At 33.7% G+C, this 19,226-nt stretch overlaps 3 protein-coding genes and 1 non-coding gene across 4 annotated transcripts; 2 read left to right on the top strand and 2 right to left on the bottom strand.

Annotated features, from left to right (window-relative positions):
• Positions 1-679: 679 nt before the first annotated feature.
• Positions 680-2,485, top strand: LOC145589994 (uncharacterized). Its single transcript, XM_081646722.1, has 2 exons — positions 680-1,517; positions 1,909-2,485. The coding sequence occupies exons 1-2, from the start codon at positions 752-754 to the stop codon at positions 2,274-2,276; spliced, it is 1,134 nt and encodes a 377-aa protein (XP_081502848.1). The 5' UTR covers positions 680-751; the 3' UTR covers positions 2,277-2,485.
• A 178-nt stretch (positions 2,486-2,663) lies between these two features.
• LOC145589993 (metacaspase-1-like) lies at positions 2,664-6,032 on the bottom strand. Its single transcript, XM_081646721.1, has 5 exons — positions 5,381-6,032; positions 4,453-4,780; positions 4,053-4,164; positions 3,447-3,632; positions 2,664-2,908 (listed from the first exon to the last, which is right to left on the bottom strand). The coding sequence occupies exons 1-5, from the start codon at positions 5,850-5,852 to the stop codon at positions 2,849-2,851; spliced, it is 1,158 nt and encodes a 385-aa protein (XP_081502847.1). The 5' UTR covers positions 5,853-6,032; the 3' UTR covers positions 2,664-2,848.
• Positions 6,033-7,777: 1,745 nt separating this feature from the next.
• TRNAS-UGA (transfer RNA serine (anticodon UGA)) lies at positions 7,778-7,858 on the bottom strand. Its single transcript has one exon. It is a non-coding gene; the product is annotated as a tRNA-Ser (tRNA).
• An 889-nt stretch (positions 7,859-8,747) lies between these two features.
• On the top strand, positions 8,748-11,789 carry LOC145588295 (DNA-directed RNA polymerases II and IV subunit 5A-like). Its single transcript, XM_081644937.1, has 5 exons — positions 8,748-8,868; positions 9,615-9,826; positions 9,945-10,124; positions 10,574-10,687; positions 11,359-11,789. The coding sequence occupies exons 2-5, from the start codon at positions 9,626-9,628 to the stop codon at positions 11,482-11,484; spliced, it is 621 nt and encodes a 206-aa protein (XP_081501063.1). The 5' UTR covers positions 8,748-8,868; positions 9,615-9,625; the 3' UTR covers positions 11,485-11,789.
• The last annotated feature ends 7,437 nt before the right edge of the window (positions 11,790-19,226 follow it).

Here is a 19,226-nt window from a genome sequence, read left to right as displayed (position 1 = left end):
GTGGTGGGATCAAAGTAATGTTTGTGAAAATAAAGTAATGGTCCGCATATACATTTTTAGTATGGAGCAATCTTTAAGGAATGGCTCGAAAAAGAAATTAGGTCAAACAAAAAGAGACAAATGCAGTATGTGAAATTGTGTATTAGCTAAATATTCATAAGTAAATGTTCAAATAAAAGCACAACATTTGTTCAATTGTATCCTGGTCTCAAGTGCAAGCCATAATTAACATATCACCCATACTAAATTACTAATATACATGCACTTCATTGAACTAAATTAATCATCCATTGATCTATAAGCATAATAAATATTGCAATTTACATATACCACCTCGAAAATTAAACAAGATATCGGACCAAAGAGATTAATTTACCAACATACTCGAAGTATAGGGTAAGATTATGCTATATACAACTACACAAGAAGTCAAGAAATATTTAGACAATACAATCCTTCAATGCTAAACAAGAAACTTTATAAACATCAACGTTGTTAGACTTAGATTGAAAGCTACATACTATATTGGAAGATTTGGAACCATATACACGTAATAAAAATTCAACGGTTTAAACAACTAATCTAGTACATATCATAATTCCAGCTTTATTCATTATTATTTGTCCTCTATTTCAGATCACCCAATTTATCAGCTAACCTCTCTTTAATTTCCCTCCATTCTTCCTATCTTCATACAAAATTTACACCATAACCAAAGAAAAGGTAAGCAAATTAAGACACAAGGGTGGTTATGGAGAGCTCATCAACCCCTCTCATACTGCTTCGCAACCTCGTTGTGGCTCCGCTGTTTTTGTCAGCAGACAAATCTTTCATGTTTCCCTTCCATAAAACAAAACTTGTCCGAATCGTACGTTGTTTTTTTGCCTTCGTCTTCCTTTTTATCCTCCACCTTGTCCATTCTCTTCCTTTGAGTTATCTCCCCTTCTCCTCTAGGATTTTAGTTAAACATAGTAAATATGAGCAGCAGCTGGTAGATAGCAGCAGCAGCACTGCTACTGGCCGAGGTGGTGACACAGCCATTGCTCGGGCTATCTACCAGCTGCTCTCTCTTGTAAACAACATCCCCACTAGCTCAAGGAAGTATGAAGTTGTACGTTCCTTGGCTGAGAGGCTGATCAACGAGAACCTTAAGGAAGGGTCTGAAGCCCTAAGACAGGTCAACTGTCTTGTTCTATCTGATGTATTTGACAAGACACTTTCCCAACTAGAAGCCACCTTGTTGGACCAACAGAATAAGTTTTCCCTTGGTCTAGGGAAAGGTGATTTTGGGCTCGGTAGAGTTGTAAGGGCAGCCAAGGGATGGTATCAAGTGAAAGAGGACGATGATGAGCCCGCCATGGAAAAGATGGCAGCCGAGTTGTTATGGTTAGCCCATAAGATAGAGGAAAGTGGTGGCGGAGAGGTGGTGGTGGAGAAATGGGCTTGGGTTAGAAGGTTGGGATGGTTAGCTTTAACAACTGAGCCAAGGGTTCAAGCTTCATTGGTCAAGCTCACAGGTATGAATGAATTACTTGAGGAATATTTTTCCCCTAAATACGGTTCTCTTCCAAAGAATATCCTCTCTTATTGTTTCTTGGTTGAAATTTTGGTCCAAGTTTTATGTGGTTTACATTGATTGGCTTCAATTTTCTTGAGTTTGGTTTACTTTGCTAGACAATAAATGGTTTCAGTTTTCTTGAGTTTGGTTCACTTTTCTAAACAAGATTAGATTAGCTCATTGTGGAATAGCACAACGAAGTTCTGCTCAAACAAACACAGAATAACATAATCTAACACACATTAATGACTAAAAGATTCTTAATAGTATGGCAGAAAAGAGGAACTTTAGATAAAAATTATTCCTGCAATCCGTATTCCTCAAGACTTTTAAAATCTGTACTTCTGCAGCATTCTTGATCAAGCATGCCAAGGATATGGGTAAAGAGCAACAAACTGAAGGAGGCAAAACAGAGCAGCAAATGCAAACTAAAATGAAGATGTTAACAACATGGCTTCCTTTACTGTGTCAAGCCAGCAACGGGACTGATGCACCAACCCTTAGCACCAGTGAACGAGGAGAGATTGAGAGTGCACTGGAAGAAATAATAGACATGATCGAGGAAGAAGAAAACCGGGAGAAAGTATTGTCTTTGTGGCTCCACCATTTCACTCAGTGTTCCTCCTCAGATTGGCCTAACCTCTATGGCTCCTACTTAAGGTGGTGTGACATATCTCGCAAGCTTTTGCTCACAGCAGAACAAATGAAAGTGCATTGATGTAAATTGTGATATAGAAACTCTACAGCAATGTGTACTAGGAGTCTAGGAGTATGTTAGATTGTTAGGCATTCAAAACTCTAGCTTAATATTGTTTTTTCTAGTTCTAATATTAGATCTTCAAGTCAATTATAACTCAGCTTATTAATCCCCCAGAAGCAGTATTTTATTTTTTGAAGACCATTCCAGCAGTTAAATCTAAAGGTAGTTGCAATTTCTCATGGTGTAACCCGGCAAAGAAAAGTGAAAAATAGTATTACTGTTATTTAGTAAGAATAATGAATTATTAGTTTTTTTTTTTTTTTTTTTTTGACAGAATTATGAATAATGAATAATTAGTTTTTTTTTTGACAGAATTATGAATAATGAATAATTAGTTTTTTTTTTGACAGAATTATGAATAATGAATAATTAGTTGGTAACTTCAACATGATACAATGAACATGTGACAATGATTATGCACAATAAGAAAGCAATCAAAGCATAATACAGAATGTTTCCAACAAGTAGAGGTTTCTTGTCACAAAGAATAGCAGAGAGCTTGTTCAAAGCTTACTTTCTCATTGCGGTGATCACAAGGTGAACTTTGTATTTTCAACATCGAATATTTCAGAAGAAGACAGTTGTGGCTCCTGCAGACAAAAACTGAAAAAAAATCAATAAATTTCAAAGTAGACTAGGAGGAACCATATATTAAAAAAAAAAAAAAAAAAAAAAAAAAAAAAAAAAAAAAAAAAAAAACAACGTTCAAATCAAGCCAAGAGTAGAGTCTGAAAGAACTCATATAGTGTCAAACTTCCAGCATTAATTATCATAAATCATATTCCCTTCATCATAAATCGTACTGTTGTGTGAGATCACAATACATAGCTGATATTGAGATCTTCATAACATCAAACCTTTAATAGCAACATGAAACTGCTATATATCCACAACTGAATTACGAACTATCATGTAATTGGTTTGACTGAAATCCAAAATAATAGCACTACTGAACAATTATTATCTTTGAGTTATAATGGAGTAAATTCAGATGTCTTACTAAATTGAGTTCCTTTGCTAATCTATTAAAATAAGTAAGCAGGATGATACATTTTCAATCTAAGGCCTGTTATATAAGGGTAAAGTATCAAAAATGAAAGGAGGAATTCAAAAGAAACAAAAACCTACCTGTGATAATTCGCGGTGTAACAACTTATCAATGAGCTTTGAACTGATGCATCTTGATGCAAAGGTCTCCAGAATAGACTTACGCACAGAATATAAGAGTTCAGAGTATGTCAACTTTGGTTTATTAAGAATAGCTTGGATGAAACAATACGTCATGACACCGCTCATGCCCTTTTTAGTAAAAGCCTGCATTCATAACCAAAAACTTGTAAATAGTAATAGAAAGGTAACATAAACTGAACTGATTCCGAGTTCAATATACAAACAGTTCAGGGTGGAAGCTGGACTGTGCGAGTCTCGAGAGACATCCATAGCAAGAAGCAATGTACAGAAAGAAAAGCTAAGGAAACAGTGCATTAAGGTGAAACTGACATATCGTATAGTTTATATCATTTAAATATGATCCAACCTACCATTCATTACAAGAATTACCAGCACATCACAACGGTAATTCAGTAATCAGAAACATTATGAAAGAGAATTCGAATAAGTTGCTGCACAAATTTTCAACAAGAGCATCAAACTTGAATAGAAAAAAAAAAAAAAAAAAAAAAAAAAAAAAAAAAAAAAAAAAAAAAAAAAAAGAAGGAATGATCTCATCCTTACGTTGCTGTCAGTAGCCATTTCATCATCACGACAGGCACTAAAACAGATGGCACGACCTCCCCTTGTACACTTCTTAGCTCCAGAAGGAGGTCTATTGTGCAACCACTTCCTCCTGTTTATATGCAAGGGGCAGCCAAGGAAAATGGTGTTAGATATTACACAACTTAATTATCAAATTACATTATTTCTATCTAAACCTTAGACATGGATCAGCAATCAGCTGAAACCGTAAGTTATTTTGCAAATTGAATTTGCTCTCAAAGCATTTCCTTTACCTTGGAAGTTCAAATATGTGGTACAAACTCCAAAGCTGAGCACAAGTATATACACTACTGTATATGTGGTAAGCTTAACAAAAGCATCATCAGAGGTGGGACTTGGGAGTAGATGTTATTCTTACCCAGTCAGATCATACAAGTACTCGAGATCAAGGATGGTTCCACTATGACAAGCATCAACGATTGCATGGAGTGTTACCCCCTTGATTAGAGGTTTAACTATCATGGTGTTGATATCATTGTCAAAGATCATTCCTTCAGTCTTGAAGTCAACAGGGCACAGTGTTTCATCAAATCCATCAAGCTCATCATTGTCAAAATCACGTTGACGCAAACCATGTCCAGAGAAATAAAATACCAGTGAATCCCCTGGTTTGCTTCCTTCAACAAGCCATCTCAAGCTTTCTTCCATGTTTGCTTTAGTAGGCACTCGATCAAGATCACTTTCCTCTAATATAATGATAACACCAATAATCAGTCAGTTATTCAATTAAAGCTATGCTTTTAACCAGAAAATCATAAGTAAGAACCCTCTAGGTCTGTAACTTCTTTTAATGTACCCCGTATGCATTTTGTACAGGGAAAAAACATTCTCACTGACTAAAACATCTAGAGCAATGCACATGCATGTTTCATAATATAATCCTTATTGTGGTGTATAAGTAAGACAAGGGAAACCGAAAAATGAAATTGAATCAAAACATGGTGTTAAAGCTTTAAAACCAAATGTAAAAATCACATGAGTAGATACCATTACAATTATTTTTCATACCCACAGATTTTGTCGTCACATCCTCTTCACATTTTCAGGTTGATACTTCAACTCCCACCACCACCACCCCCACCCCCCAAAACAACCAACCTAAAATGAAAATGAAATTGAATAGCTTACCTGTTCCTTCGATCAAATATCTGCATATACTATGTTGTTAACTGATTCTTATAATATAGCATCAAACAAGGCAATAATTCGTTGTTTCTATCTGAGAGTGTTTCCTGAAAGAGTAAGCCTTTCGTGAACAATATTATGGAGCAATAATTTCAAATTACCTGTAAGGACTCTAATTGAATTCTCGGGAAAATGATATCGATTCAAAAGAAGCTGCTTTATATTGTAGACATCAGTGAGAGTTCCTCTCAGCTTGTATTTCTGCTTCTTGTAGCTCACGCCACAGATTAATGCTCGTTTCCCAATCCTTGCTGCAGAGATAGCTCTAGGGCATGCATTTAATATTGTAAAAGAAGCTTTTGGCCATTGGCTTGCTAGAGCCTTATATTCAGATGGTCCTGAAGTGCTTCCAAGGTTGCTATTTCTATAAGTGCCAAGGTGCAGACTAGAACTTTTGATGTTTTGCAGCTGAGGATCTTTCCAAGTTCTGTTCTTCAGAATATTAGTATAGTTTGTGACTTCACACGTTTGTATAGGAATTACGGTATGGCATCTTGAGCAACAAACAATACCAGCCCTTTTGGTGGTAAAATGTTCTAGCCTACAATATCCACATTGGATTATGCTGTTCATTTTTAGCTAGGAAGCACAATCAATGACTAATGATGGCCAAGATATGCCATATGCCATATGATCTGAAGAACAAAAGTGAGGAACTATTATCGAATCTTAACTTCAAAGCCAATCATAGCTTGGCATACCTCTGGCATTATGCTTTACTCGGAAATTTGGATAGCCATGTAGTCAAAATATACATGATTAGATGTTATATCCCACTCTTTTCCTTGCTCATTTTACACATAACATGGAAAATGGCAGCAAAATTCGATTCGTTCCACCACCATACTTTTTGTTCTGCAGGTATTCTAATGAAGGAGCAGTACTTTATAAAGTCGCTCGAATCAGATGCTCCACTCTGTCTCCAGCCCATGGAGGTTTCCAGTTCTAAGGTCTTTGATACCCACTTATAGAAAGACCTGCAGCATAAAGAAACAATGCAATGTTTAAAAGAAACCTAATCAAAGTAAAGAGGCATGTTATATTTTCCTGGCCCCCCAGATCTCACTTGATACTTTCAAATAGTAGTAAAGAACCTTTTGGCACCAATCATGTGCAACATTGCACAAACAGAATGCAAGTAAATTATAATCATGCAAGCATTTACAGAAATTGAAACAAAATTCTATTCCATCAAAATTCCACTGCACTGGCTATATACAGTGCAACAGCAATAGAAGGGCAGTTTTTGAACATTGGAACACAAATTACCAGGCATAATACACTTCCAAGATTTACTTTAAGTAAAACTGTCAACTACTGACAACAATCAACTTCAAAAATTGCCATCATCAGCTAATCATAATTCAAGCTCTGCCAACTTACTATACTCTCTCAACCATCTCCTCCCGCGCCCCCCCCCCCCCCCCCCCCCCCCCCCGCCCCTTCACTTGCCCCTTCCTAGTTCCTAACCCGGGAAAAAAAAAAGGCTCTCATATAGGAACTATGATCAATGCTGACAACCTCACGATAGTTTTTCTCATTGAACCATGAAATGTCTGCAGCCTATAAATTATTCATTTACATAATAAAATCCAGTCAGAAGGATAATGAGCAGAAAGGGTAGAGCTACCACTAGCAGATTGCTACATTGTGAAACAAATATACATATAATAACCCACTACGATATGATCAGCCAGAAAAATGTCAGCATTAACAAGCTAAAATTGTTGCATAGCTATCACCAGATTCAACACACTGCTGTATTACAAATTACAACTACAACGCGCTTTACTAGCAGCATCTTTCAAGATCCAAATTGATCAAATGTACATAGCCTTACCCCTGGCCTAACCAGAATATGCATCAGAGTACACAGAATATCAGTACAAATAAAAAGGGTGATATTTTTTAACTAATTCAAGTTTACTTTTATACCATCAGTATCAATTAATCTTAATTACCTTCAAAATTTAAGACCCCAGTAATTTTTAACTTAAAATTAGACCCACAAACTGAAAATAAATCACTTTAAATTCCAAAAATAGCAAATTCAAAGTTCACAGTTATTAAAAGCCTAAAATTTCAAAAATCAGAATCAAAGAATCAATAATTTCTTTTCTGACTTTTGGGTTTCAGAAAAAACTGATTAATTTTCTTTTCAAACACACATAGTACGATTCTTCCTGCTAGCAACCATTAATTAAGAATCAAACTTTAGAAAAAAAGACCCATAATTACATCACTTTTCCCCCATATATTCATACACAGAAATAAAGTATGCTAAAATTAGTAAAATATACGAAATAAACATGTGAATTTTTATAAAAAATTGAGCATGAAAAAATCTACCTGACGGCGACCCAAGAGATGCGATGAAGTGAAATCATCAAAAGTTTTAATTCTGGGTTCGACATTGTCAATTTCAATTTCAGCAGATTGCAGTGGTTTGGAATATTTAAGGGAAAATGAACAAAAATAATTCGAAGTTAATAAAAATTCGTCGGCAGCAGGATTTAACCTGCGCGGGCGAAACCCAACAGATTTCAAGTCTGTCTCCTTAACCACTCGGACATACCGACTTAACAAGTTTTCCGTTTTTTTTTTTTATTTATATATCCTGTTTCTTATTTACTGCAAGTCTTCAACAAAACCGTATTTTTTTTAAGGAAAACCGTATTTTGTTAGACATAAAATATTTATTTGTTGCAAATAATAAGAAACAAAAATACTAAATATATTAGCATCGTTTTTGTTTTTAGTATTCTGACAAATAGCTACTTTTACTTTTTAATTGTCAAATTTTAAAATTATTAGATTTTTATATATTTCACCTGTTTTTAATTCATTATTATACTTCGTATGATATACTCCGTATATCATATCGTATGATTTTGAAAAATTAAAAACCAAAAAATAGAAAACGCTATACCAAATGGACCCTTAGTGTCTTAATTTGTTTTTTTATACAATATGTATAATTTTTTTTTTTAGTAAATTAAAGTCCCTATTGAGTCAAAACCTATATTAAGTCATTTTAACCCGGGTTAGCAGGCTAGGTAATATGGAAGAGCCGTATAATCTTCCAATTAGATGATACTCCTTCTATTTGTTAATAAGTGCCCTCTTGTTTACTTTTGCATTATTCATGTGCACCACTTTGACCAATGTTTATGCTTTATCCACAAGATTAAATATAGTGATGTGTGTAATGTTTAGACTCGTCTTAATGTATAGTACCAAATATCAAATTTTTATATAACCTTATTGCAAATTAAAGATATTATTGGTCAAAATAACCCGTTAACAACCCTTATAGGGTCTTCCTCTCCCCATGAAGGATTTATAATGGGACGACTCTATAAAGACCCGCCTTAATTCATTTATTAGACGGATCTGACCCATTTATAATTAGGGTGTACCAGGGTTTTTAATTGGGCTCCAACCTATTAAATTGCTCTAATTGTCAATAAGAAAAAAAAAATCCTACTCCTCATCCTTCCTCTCTCTCTTGTCTCCATTGAAGCGCACTTGACGTTCTTCATTGAGGCGCCTTCTAATACTTGTATTCCCCATTGAAGCAGCTTCTAAGGTAAATTTCTGTTTCTTTTTGTAATTATCATATCAATTTCACAATCTAGGGTTTATCTTTGATTCAATTTAATTTAATTGTCTGTGTAATAAGTTTAGGGTTTATCGAAAATCTTAACTATTGGTTCTAATTACTAAGATTTTGATTATGAAAGATCAAATTATGAACCTAATTGATAATTGAATCAAATATCCCTAAAATGTGTATTTTCGAGCCTTATTTGATAACCGAACCTAATTTGGAACCTTTAATTTTAGGATTAACTATGAAATTAGACCTCTTCTCCCTGGGCTCAGGGCCGAGCCTGGTTTTGAGTCCTGTTCATGTTTTGTTTTTCACTATGAGTTCAACAAGCAATGTTTGAGCTCAAGCTGAATTCCTTAAACTGAGGATAGTATTCTTTGATTTTTTTTCGTGTTTTCCGATGTTCATTGAATAAAAACAACGGCTATACAATGTAGTTTCCAGGAGTTCATGCTCTGAACTGTAAATTTATCATCTAAAATAAAAGTCATCAGTATTCTTGCCAGACTAATTAGATTACGGAGTATTATGAATTTTGACCTCTTGGGTCAATAGTTGGACTTTGTATGTAATTGAATGCTCTCCGGCAGTAGGGGTACTAACTACTAAGAACTTTCGTGTGTCGAATTGATTGATATGAGATTTTGATAAAGTTACTTATTCCGCCTTTTTTTTTGTTCCTTAAGTGATTGAAAATGATATCAAGAGTTGCTTTCTTGCAGATATCAATATAATGGCTTCCTCCGATGAAGAGATAACTAGATTATACAGAATTCAGAGGACAATAATGCAAATGCTGAATGACAGAGGTTATATTGTGGCTGATCATGAGCTCAACATGTCAAAGCAGCAGTTCATTAGTAGATATGGTGAGTTTTTGAAGAGGGATGCTCTTTCTATCCAAAAAAGCAAACGTAATGATAGCTCCGACCAGGTATTCCTCAAATTGTCCACTGATAATTTTTACATGACAAATATGTCTTGCATATGGACATTCTCTTTGATCTGCCTTTATCCAAAAACTATCAGTTGACGATTTTATTCTTTTGCAGATATATGTTTTCTTCCCTGAGGAGCCTAAGGTTGGTGTTAAAACAATAAAGAATTACGCCAATATTATGAAAAATGAAAATGTTCCAAGAGCAATTCTGGTGGTCCAACAGAACCTGACTCCTTTTGCCAAGACTTGCATAAGTGAAATGTCTTCAAAATTCCACCTGGAGGTTTTTCAGGTTAATATAACCCTTTTGTTGGTTTAGTTCGTACTTGAATAATCTATAAATGAAATGCATCTTTCTACTTTTTCCAATTTTATCGAGCTCTGTTGTCTGTACTGAAGTAGTCATGTGCTCACCTGTTGCTAATTTCATAGTGGTCGAGTCAGGACTATACACGATGCTGCACATTGTTGCTGACTGTTGAATGATAGCATGGATCATTGTTTACAATGTCTTATTTTGTCCTATCTGTGATGCTAAAAGGCCATAACATTTTAATATATAGCTTGTAAGGATGTATCTTTTTATCTACCCATTCTGTGATTATCTGATGATCCTTATGTTGTTAGTTGTTACACTATGGAGACTAAGCTGCTAGTGGAGTTTTCTGTTGATTTCATGTTTGGGCTAAATATATGAAATCGGTTTGTCTGTATTTCGTAACATGTATGTTTCTGCTTCAGGAGGCAGAGATGTTGGTTAACATCAAGGAGCATGTTCTTGTTCCTGAGCATCAATTGCTAAATGATGAAGAAAAGAAGACCCTGCTCCAAAGGTACACCGTCAAGGAAACTCAGGTCAGTACATTGCATGCCAGTATATTTTTTTTTCTATTTTTATCTCCTGGGCTGCTGCTATGGTGCAAAACTGTGAACTTAAATCTTGCATGAAATGCATGTGAGTAAAGCATTCACAAATTTTAACTCTGTGTGATATATATTGCATATTTCTTTATTGTTTTAGTCCTAAAGTATATATGTTGGCGTAATTGTTGATTCTTTATATAATTACAGCATGACAATAAAAATACGTAAATCTAGATTAATAATTTGAATTTAAGATTGAGAGTGACAATTTTGGGCTGAGGAATCAAAACTTTTTACTGGCCTTCAACTTCAAGATTTGTAAATTACAATCATGAAGCTCAATACATGGACTCACTTGTATCACAATTTCATATTTCGAGATGAATATATCTGTAAAAGAGTTCATCTTGAGGACCCATGAACTGGTTGGTCTCACTTAGTATAAGATAACTGGAATTTTATATTGCTAGTATTTATGTTTTTTATGAAGCCTGCATTTCTGAAACAATATTAGTGTTTCAATATACCCCATATTGTTTTCCTTCTCCCTGTTGTTTCTATAAAGCCTTGCTTGCTTGGGTATTCTAATTTTCACCTTTGTTCAGTTATGAAGTAGCTTCTGATTTTTTTACTTTGCCTTGTGTTTTGGCTCCTGAGTTCAGCTACCAAGAATTCAGATGAATGATCCAGTTGCAAGATACTATGGACTTAAGCGTGGACAAGTTGTGAAGATTATTCGCCCTAGTGAAACAGCCGGAAGATATGTCACATATCGATACGTTGTATGATTTATGCCGCCTCACAAACATATTCCAGAATCTACCATACCATGTTATTTTTGCTTTGCTTCCTGGAATTTCTGTTGATACCAAGATTGGTATCTGTAGTAACAGTAGAAATTACCATTTAAGTCCATGGTATGGTTGAGTTTGTCATCCTACAATTCTAGTGTCCAGAAGGTTTATTTCCTTTTGCAATGATCTGCCAGGTGAAAGTTATACTAGCATGATATTAGTTAAAAAATAGTAACAGCTCCTCCTAAACTTAGCTTTGTGTAATTGGAAGTTATATATCCATCAAATTTTAGCTCTGATTGTTTGCTTGCTGTTAATTCATATTGTGGCACCTGCAATATATGTATCAGTGCCAAAAGAAAATGTTCAACGCTTTTTATTCACAATGGTTTACCCGTCCTTTTGACGAACAAAAGCCAAGAGATGGTCTCACTCTGATGAATAAAACAGGCACAACTTTTTAAGGCTGCCTTATTTAACCTCTCCACCTGCAAATTATGCGGCACATTTGATGGTAACTTATGTTCAAATACTGTTCTAATGACCTTGAAGTATCTGAAGAGCTTGTTCATAGAGCTTATGTTCAAAAAAAATTATGTATAGATTGAAAAGCTTAACATAATTGATGTTAAAACCCAGTGAATTATATCACTGTAAGCAGTCAAACACACAAAATTTCACAAAGCCAAATTAAATCTGAAAATATTCAAAACAAAGTATTTCAACAAGCTCAGCTCAAAATCAGAAACCCAGAAATTAAATCTTTTTATGAATGATATAAGAGTAGCAAGACAGTAATCTAATATATATAAATAAAGTAGGCATTTTTCGAGAGTATATGGAGCGCCACGTAAGCAAATGTATTATTTCGACCAATTAAAAATAAGATTTGTATTTTATTTTAGAATTAAAAAATTCACTCGCCACGTAAGAAAAAGTGACGAATGAGATTTAAATTTTTTGCCACGTAGATAAAAACGACGAATTGTGATTTATTAAGATTTGAATTATTTTAAAACTAAAATTTATCTTTATTTAAAAGATGATATTTTGATATTAGGATTTAATTAAAAATAAAAAAAACTATGGAGTATTAATTATTTTTTAAAAGATGATCTTTTGATATTAGGATTTAAATTTATAATAAAAAAACGACGGAGTATTAATTATACAAGTATTATACACAAACACGTTAAAAAATATTTGAAAATAGAAAAAATAGGTGGCAAATAAAAAACGATTTGTATAGACATGTTTGGCCGATAAGTTAATTTTTTTTTAATTATTTGGGGGTTTATAAATTGATTTTACTTGAATTGGGATTGAATGAATGAGTGAATTTATATGATTGAATGTCACAGGACATGTAATTTGATTGGAGAACTGTAGTGGGGTCATTGATTGGATTCTTTGGAGCTTCATTTGGGAGTGTTGGAGTAACATGAGCAATATAAACAAAAAGAACGTTCAAAACAATTGTTTTTAAAAAAATCATTTTAAAAGAAAAATAAAATTATAGAATTAAAAAATTCACTCGCCACGTATGAAAAAGTGACGAATGAGATTTAAATTTTTTAACACGTAGATAAAAACGACGAATTGTGATTTATTAAGATTTGAATTATTTTAAAACTAAAATTTATCTTTTTTTAAAAATGATCTTTTGATATTAGGATTCAAATTAAAAATAAAAAAAACTACGGAGTATTAATTATTTTTTAAAAGATGATCTTTTGATATTAGGATTTAAATTCAAAATAAAAAAAAACTACAGAGTATTAATTATATAAGTATTATACACAACACGTTAAAAAATATTTGAAAATAGAAAAAATAGGTGGCAGATAAAAAAAACGATTTGTATAGACATGTTTGGCCGGTAAGTTAATTTTTTTAATTATTTGGGGGTATATAAATTGATTTTACTTAATTGGGATTGAATGAATGAGTGAATTTGTATGATTGAATGTCACATGACATGTAATTTGATTGGAGAACTGTAGTGGGGTCATTGATTGGATTCTTTGGAGCTTCATTTGGGAGTGTTGGAGTAACATGAGCAATATAAACAAAAAAAAAACGTTCAAAACAATTGTTTTAAAAAAAATCATTTTAAAAGAAAAATAAAATTATTAATAATTAACCAATATTGTTAAAAAAATAAAAATTAAAAATTGAAACAGTAATGTTCAATTTTTATCTTTGATTGATTCCTCAAAATACAAAAAAAAAATTATCTTGATTAGATAAAAAAAAGTTATAAGAGATTTATTTGCTACTCCACATATATATAAGATAGGATGATATTAAATATTTGTATACATCATTTCAAAAATATAATTTTTTTTTCAATTATAAATAGACACTATATATACTACACACGCACAACCAATCCACCACACTTATATATTCGAGCATTAATTTATTAAAATTATATCATACAAAAACGCAAACATGTAAATATTATTTATCTATTCTATTTCATGGTGTGATTGGTTTAATTCGTTCATTTACAACAAAATATTGGGAAAAAAGATGTAAGTATATTAAGGCTAATTGATGGTAAACAAAATAAATTGATTGTTATTCATTATTTTCTAAGATGTATGTTTTGTTTTATTTTACCTAATCTAATTGTGTTACTACTTATCGCATTAAATTTTGTTAAACAACTTCTGTATTTGAAGGAAATATGTTCATGTGCCAATTGAAGGAAATTTCGTCAAACACTTATAAATCCAAAAGAGAAAAGTATGGATTGGAAAAGTAGGTATGCAACTATAATGTTACAATAGAAGGGGAAAAAATTAACGATGGTAAAAGGTGTCTATGTATTATTATTGTAAAAATCATTGTAGTAGTGTATACATGTACGACATACCTCTATTATTCAGGACATATATATGATAATGAATTTCATTGTAAAGATTTAATTTTATTCAATTAGATTAATTTCAGTAATGCAACACTCTTGATATATATACTTTTAAATGTAATTTCAAATGTCAAACAAAAATCTACGAATAGTTATTTAAAATTAAATTTTATAATAAAAACATCTTTTAACATTATATTAAATATTTTATTCTAATATCTATCCTACTTATAATTTTTTTTATTATATAAAGTATTCAATTTTCATAAATATCAGTGAACTAAGGTCGCATCATAAGTTGCATAAAATTATAGGGGTTAAATTAAGAAAATAATCTTTTCAGATTTATGTATAAGTTACCGTGCATTGCACGGGCTTTCATCTAGTTAAACATAAATTAAAGGAATTGCAAAGTAGAATGATTAGGATGGGCGGATAGTAGGAAGAGGCGTAGGCCAGTGTTGGAGCTTAACTTGTAAGTGGTTGGAAGACGACTGTATATGCTTGAATTCCTCATATGCTGTAAACTTGGAAGACTGTGAATGATCCTGATCCGGGAGCTGTTCAAGTCGACCCAAAGTTTTCAAGGCATATGACCTTGTATCACACAAAAGCAGTTCATATGCAGCAGTTAAGATATAAAGCAATCGTTTGTTAGTCGGGTGTACATTGATCATACGAATTCCAGAAAATACTGAACGCGATCTTCCAGTCTTGTCGATGCATATACAGACCTTACGCCCCTTCCAATTAACCTCAACATTATTATTATTATTAGTGTCAACAACTTGATTGAGATCAAGCTCTTGGTAATATATTCTAACACTAATACCCGCACTATAATCCACTAGTAAGTTACCCTCTTTGTCCTCATGGTAAGTAGGACACAAAGCACTGGGACGGACTGCAATCAATCTGCCTCCGCATTCCAATAGTTTTGATCTAGCAAAAACTAATGGTATTGGCAACATTCTGGCTTCAAGAGTAGTGGCCCTGGTTGTCATCGGAGTAACGTCGAACGGATTGAACATCCCGAAGTATTTATAATAGCAAAGGCATACCATACCGTTACAAACCACACCCTTTAAGGATCGTACAGGCTCAGATGTATCCGGATAGAGTGGAAACCTAACATCAATATCTATCCATTGAGAATTTTCAGAGCAAAAGGATTCATATTAGGTCCTGCTTTGAAATTAGTGGGGAAACAAACCACCACAATCCTAAACTTGTAATCATCAATATTATTATTATTGTTATTAGTGAAGGGATCTCGGCAAATCAAACAAGACCAACAACGCCGCGTAGATGGAGATGGGGTAGGGGGTACGTCAACCCAACGCTTGGTTACAGGATTGCATATGTAGTAATGCTTGCGGCTAATATCATCAATGTATAAGATTAAGTCTTTGAATAAGGCAACAATCTCAAACGACGACCCCCTTGGAAGAATATTCATAGGAGAGCTATAAAATACCTTATTGTGGATGTCAATATTAAATGATCGATTCCGACCCGTCTTGTCGTCGTTGTCACCATCATCAAGATCATTGATTAATTTCAACCCCGTCAACGATAAAAAGGTCCAAGGAAGGATTCTCTGCCCCCTTTTCCTCTTGTGGTCAACGTATTCGATCACGAACTTAGGGTTCGACAGTAGAGATAACCAACGTTTCGATACAAATTTGCATGTGATGACAGTTTTATAACACGCAAGTCGGACAAATATCTCAATCAATAGTGTATCATGTAAATCTGCCATTGGTGATTCATTGTTACCCTTTTTCTTCGGGTTAAGGTTTTCCATGGGAAACTCGATCGCTCCTAAATAACGATCTACGGCTTTTTTTTTTTTGGGAGGATGTATAACGAAAACCTAATATATTTGGCTCTTATTTATAGAATTATAGATCACAGATTTTCCATAACTTCTTAGGGTTATGTTAGGGGCCAATGGCTCCGTCAAACACAAAAAAAAAATTAAAGAAAGAAAAAGTTAAGGACCAATGCCAATTTTGGGTTGGTTACAAAAAAGCCCTAAAATCAAGGGCCCAAATTAAAAACAATTCCTAAGAACAAATGGGTTGGAAAGGAATTTTTCTTGCCCATTTGGTCCGACATTTCTGGTCCAAAACTACTACATACTGTACTATATTACTCCATATACACTATAGCTGCTAAACATATACACGTATGTGCTTGGTGCTCTGTCACATTATTTACTTGTATGTATATCGTAATACTAAAACCTTGAGTTGTTATCAATCAGTCTTGTCACCCCCAAATTAACACTCATCACCTATGCACCTTAATTGGTTATCAACAAAATCCTTGAGATAGATGTCATGAATTCTTTGAAGTTCCTAGTGACGGTCAAATATCTTCTTCTACCTTGAGCTGCACTGAGACCAATCTCATACTGAACCAACACATCATTTTGATTATAGCCCAACTCATCAATGACGGGGTTAACGTGTAACAGAGTGAACTCATTGAGGTTGTCATACAGCTCAAGATCCCCTCTATGAAGGTATGCCACAATATCTAGTACGTCTTCATCCTGACTCTCTCCAAGAAAAACAGGAATAAAATCTCGGATCTCATAGCTAGCATCAACAATACGACCGAAAACAGGGCCTCGAAAAGGACCATGGACTTTTGGCCGTTCGGGTGACTTCTGGAAATCAATCTCACGAAGATCGTCTTCCGCCATGATTGAAAACTGAAACAAGATAGTTATAGGTTTAATAATTAATTTAAAATCATCAAAAGTGCATATCCAGCCAAGATTAAGCCATTACAAAAATCATATTTGCAAAAAAGTAAAAAACAATACATCACAGTAAACTGCATATTATTCAAAATATTATGGAGGAACTGATAAAATACGAACACATTAGTATTAATGGACAATCAATTGAAAATCAAATACATTTAACCTAAAATTCATTGTATCTTGTTTGGGTCCAATTTAGTCCAATTGGGCCAAGTCACTAAATGATCCAATTAAAAGCCCAAGGTCAAGGTTCAACTCTCCAAATAATGCTAAAGTCAAGATCAGTCCACAAGGCAAGTCAATTGGGCCCAAGCCCATTTCTCCCATATATGCCAAGGTATAAAAGCCATCAATATTACATTTGTACAGACAACACACAAAGCCTCAAGCAATTAATTCTCTTGCATAGCTTTCTCTCTCTACACATTGTACTAACTTTAGCATCGGAGGGGCCTTCCTCGGCAACACCCCTGAGGCTAGTTTACGTGTGTTTGTTGTGCAGGAAACCCTCGGTCCATCATCACTTGGATCGAGCCCAGTCTTCACCACCTTACTGGACCTTCGGCAAGGTCCCATTGTTTTTACCCGAAACATACCTAATTTGATTTTAACTAAAAATCAAATACAGTAGTGAATATGAAAAATTACAGAGCTAAACAAAGGTTTGAATATCAGTAAACAAGCTTAATTGTAAAGCATAGATGATCAACAACTTAAAAGGTAAAAGACATGCTAAAATCAATTACATTCGACAATCGACAAAACACAGATATGATTCACCTTAAAATTAGTTAACCTAATTTGATTTTAAATGAAAATTCTTAATTGCTACAAAAAAATATAAGAATTGCAAACTAATAAGCAGCAAAATTAAACCTAGAAATTATTTAAGCTAATCTGATTTAAAGTGAAAAATTGCAATTGCTACGCAAATAAGAGAATCACAAACTAATCCAGCATCAAAATTAAACTAGGTTAAAAAGAATAGCATGAAATCAAATTGAAAATCGAGAAATGGAAGAGAGAGTACCGTAGCAGAATATTGCTCCAATTAAGCATCCATTGTTGAGCTTCAGGAAGAGAGAAAATCAAAAGAAATTTGAAATGAGAGGGGAAATGAAATGAGAGGGAAAAGGGTTATATATATAAGGAAATTAGAGGATTAAAAAAATTACCGAGAGTGATTTCATTATTTGGATTTTTTTTTGTTTTTTTTTTTTTTTTTTGTAAGAATTTGGAATTGTGACTATGTTGAGGCAACTGACTAAGGAGTAAGGAGGGATGGAGGGACCTACTCTTTTAACTTAATTTTATTGAATTGATTTTATTTTTACTGAAGTGAACTTTAATTTATTGATCGAACTTAATTTTTACTGAATTTAGCTTATTTTTATTGATCTTCTACTATATTTCATCTTTAAAATTACCGATTTATATTGAAATGAAATTAATTTTACCAAACTAAACTTATTTTAACTGAAATGGACTTACTTCTTACTGAAAATTTTATTTTTAAGATAAATGGAACATGGTCTAAAGTTTGTCTTTTATTGCCCTAAATATAAATTTAATCATTTTTTTTCTTTTTTTTTAAGAAATAAATTTAATCATTGTAGATTTCTGAAACTTATATCAATATATGGCTATATGCCTATATGCATGTGCTATTTTGCAACTCGTGTTTTAATGGTGAATTACGAATCATAGCAACAAGCTACACAGTTTCTCGTATTCTTTGAGAAAGAGTGATAAAAAAATTGACATTTACTACCACCGAAAGCACCCTATATCAGATTTACTACCCATTTAAAAAAATATTTTATTTTGCTACCACACAAATCCTAAAATATATATTTCACTATCAAAGACTAACTGTTTCCGTTAGTTGGGTTTAGCCACCGTTCAACGACCTTGCGGCCACCCCTCCACTTCACTGCCACCCGTCCCCTCAACTGCCACCCCCTCCCCCCTGCCGGCGCCGGCGCGACCCCACCCCCTCCCCTAGCCGGCGCGACCCCACCCCCTCCCTTTCCCCCACCTGCGCAACCAACCCCCTCCCTTTTCCCGTACTTGCTGCCCCGACCC

This window comes from Chenopodium album, chromosome 17 (genome assembly GCF_948465745.1).
Source record: "Chenopodium album chromosome 17, dcCheAlbu1.1, whole genome shotgun sequence".
In the NCBI taxonomy this organism is placed as follows: domain Eukaryota; kingdom Viridiplantae; phylum Streptophyta; class Magnoliopsida; order Caryophyllales; family Amaranthaceae; genus Chenopodium; species Chenopodium album.
Note: the sequence above shows the minus strand (reverse complement) of the source record. Positions and strands in the feature narration are given on the sequence as shown.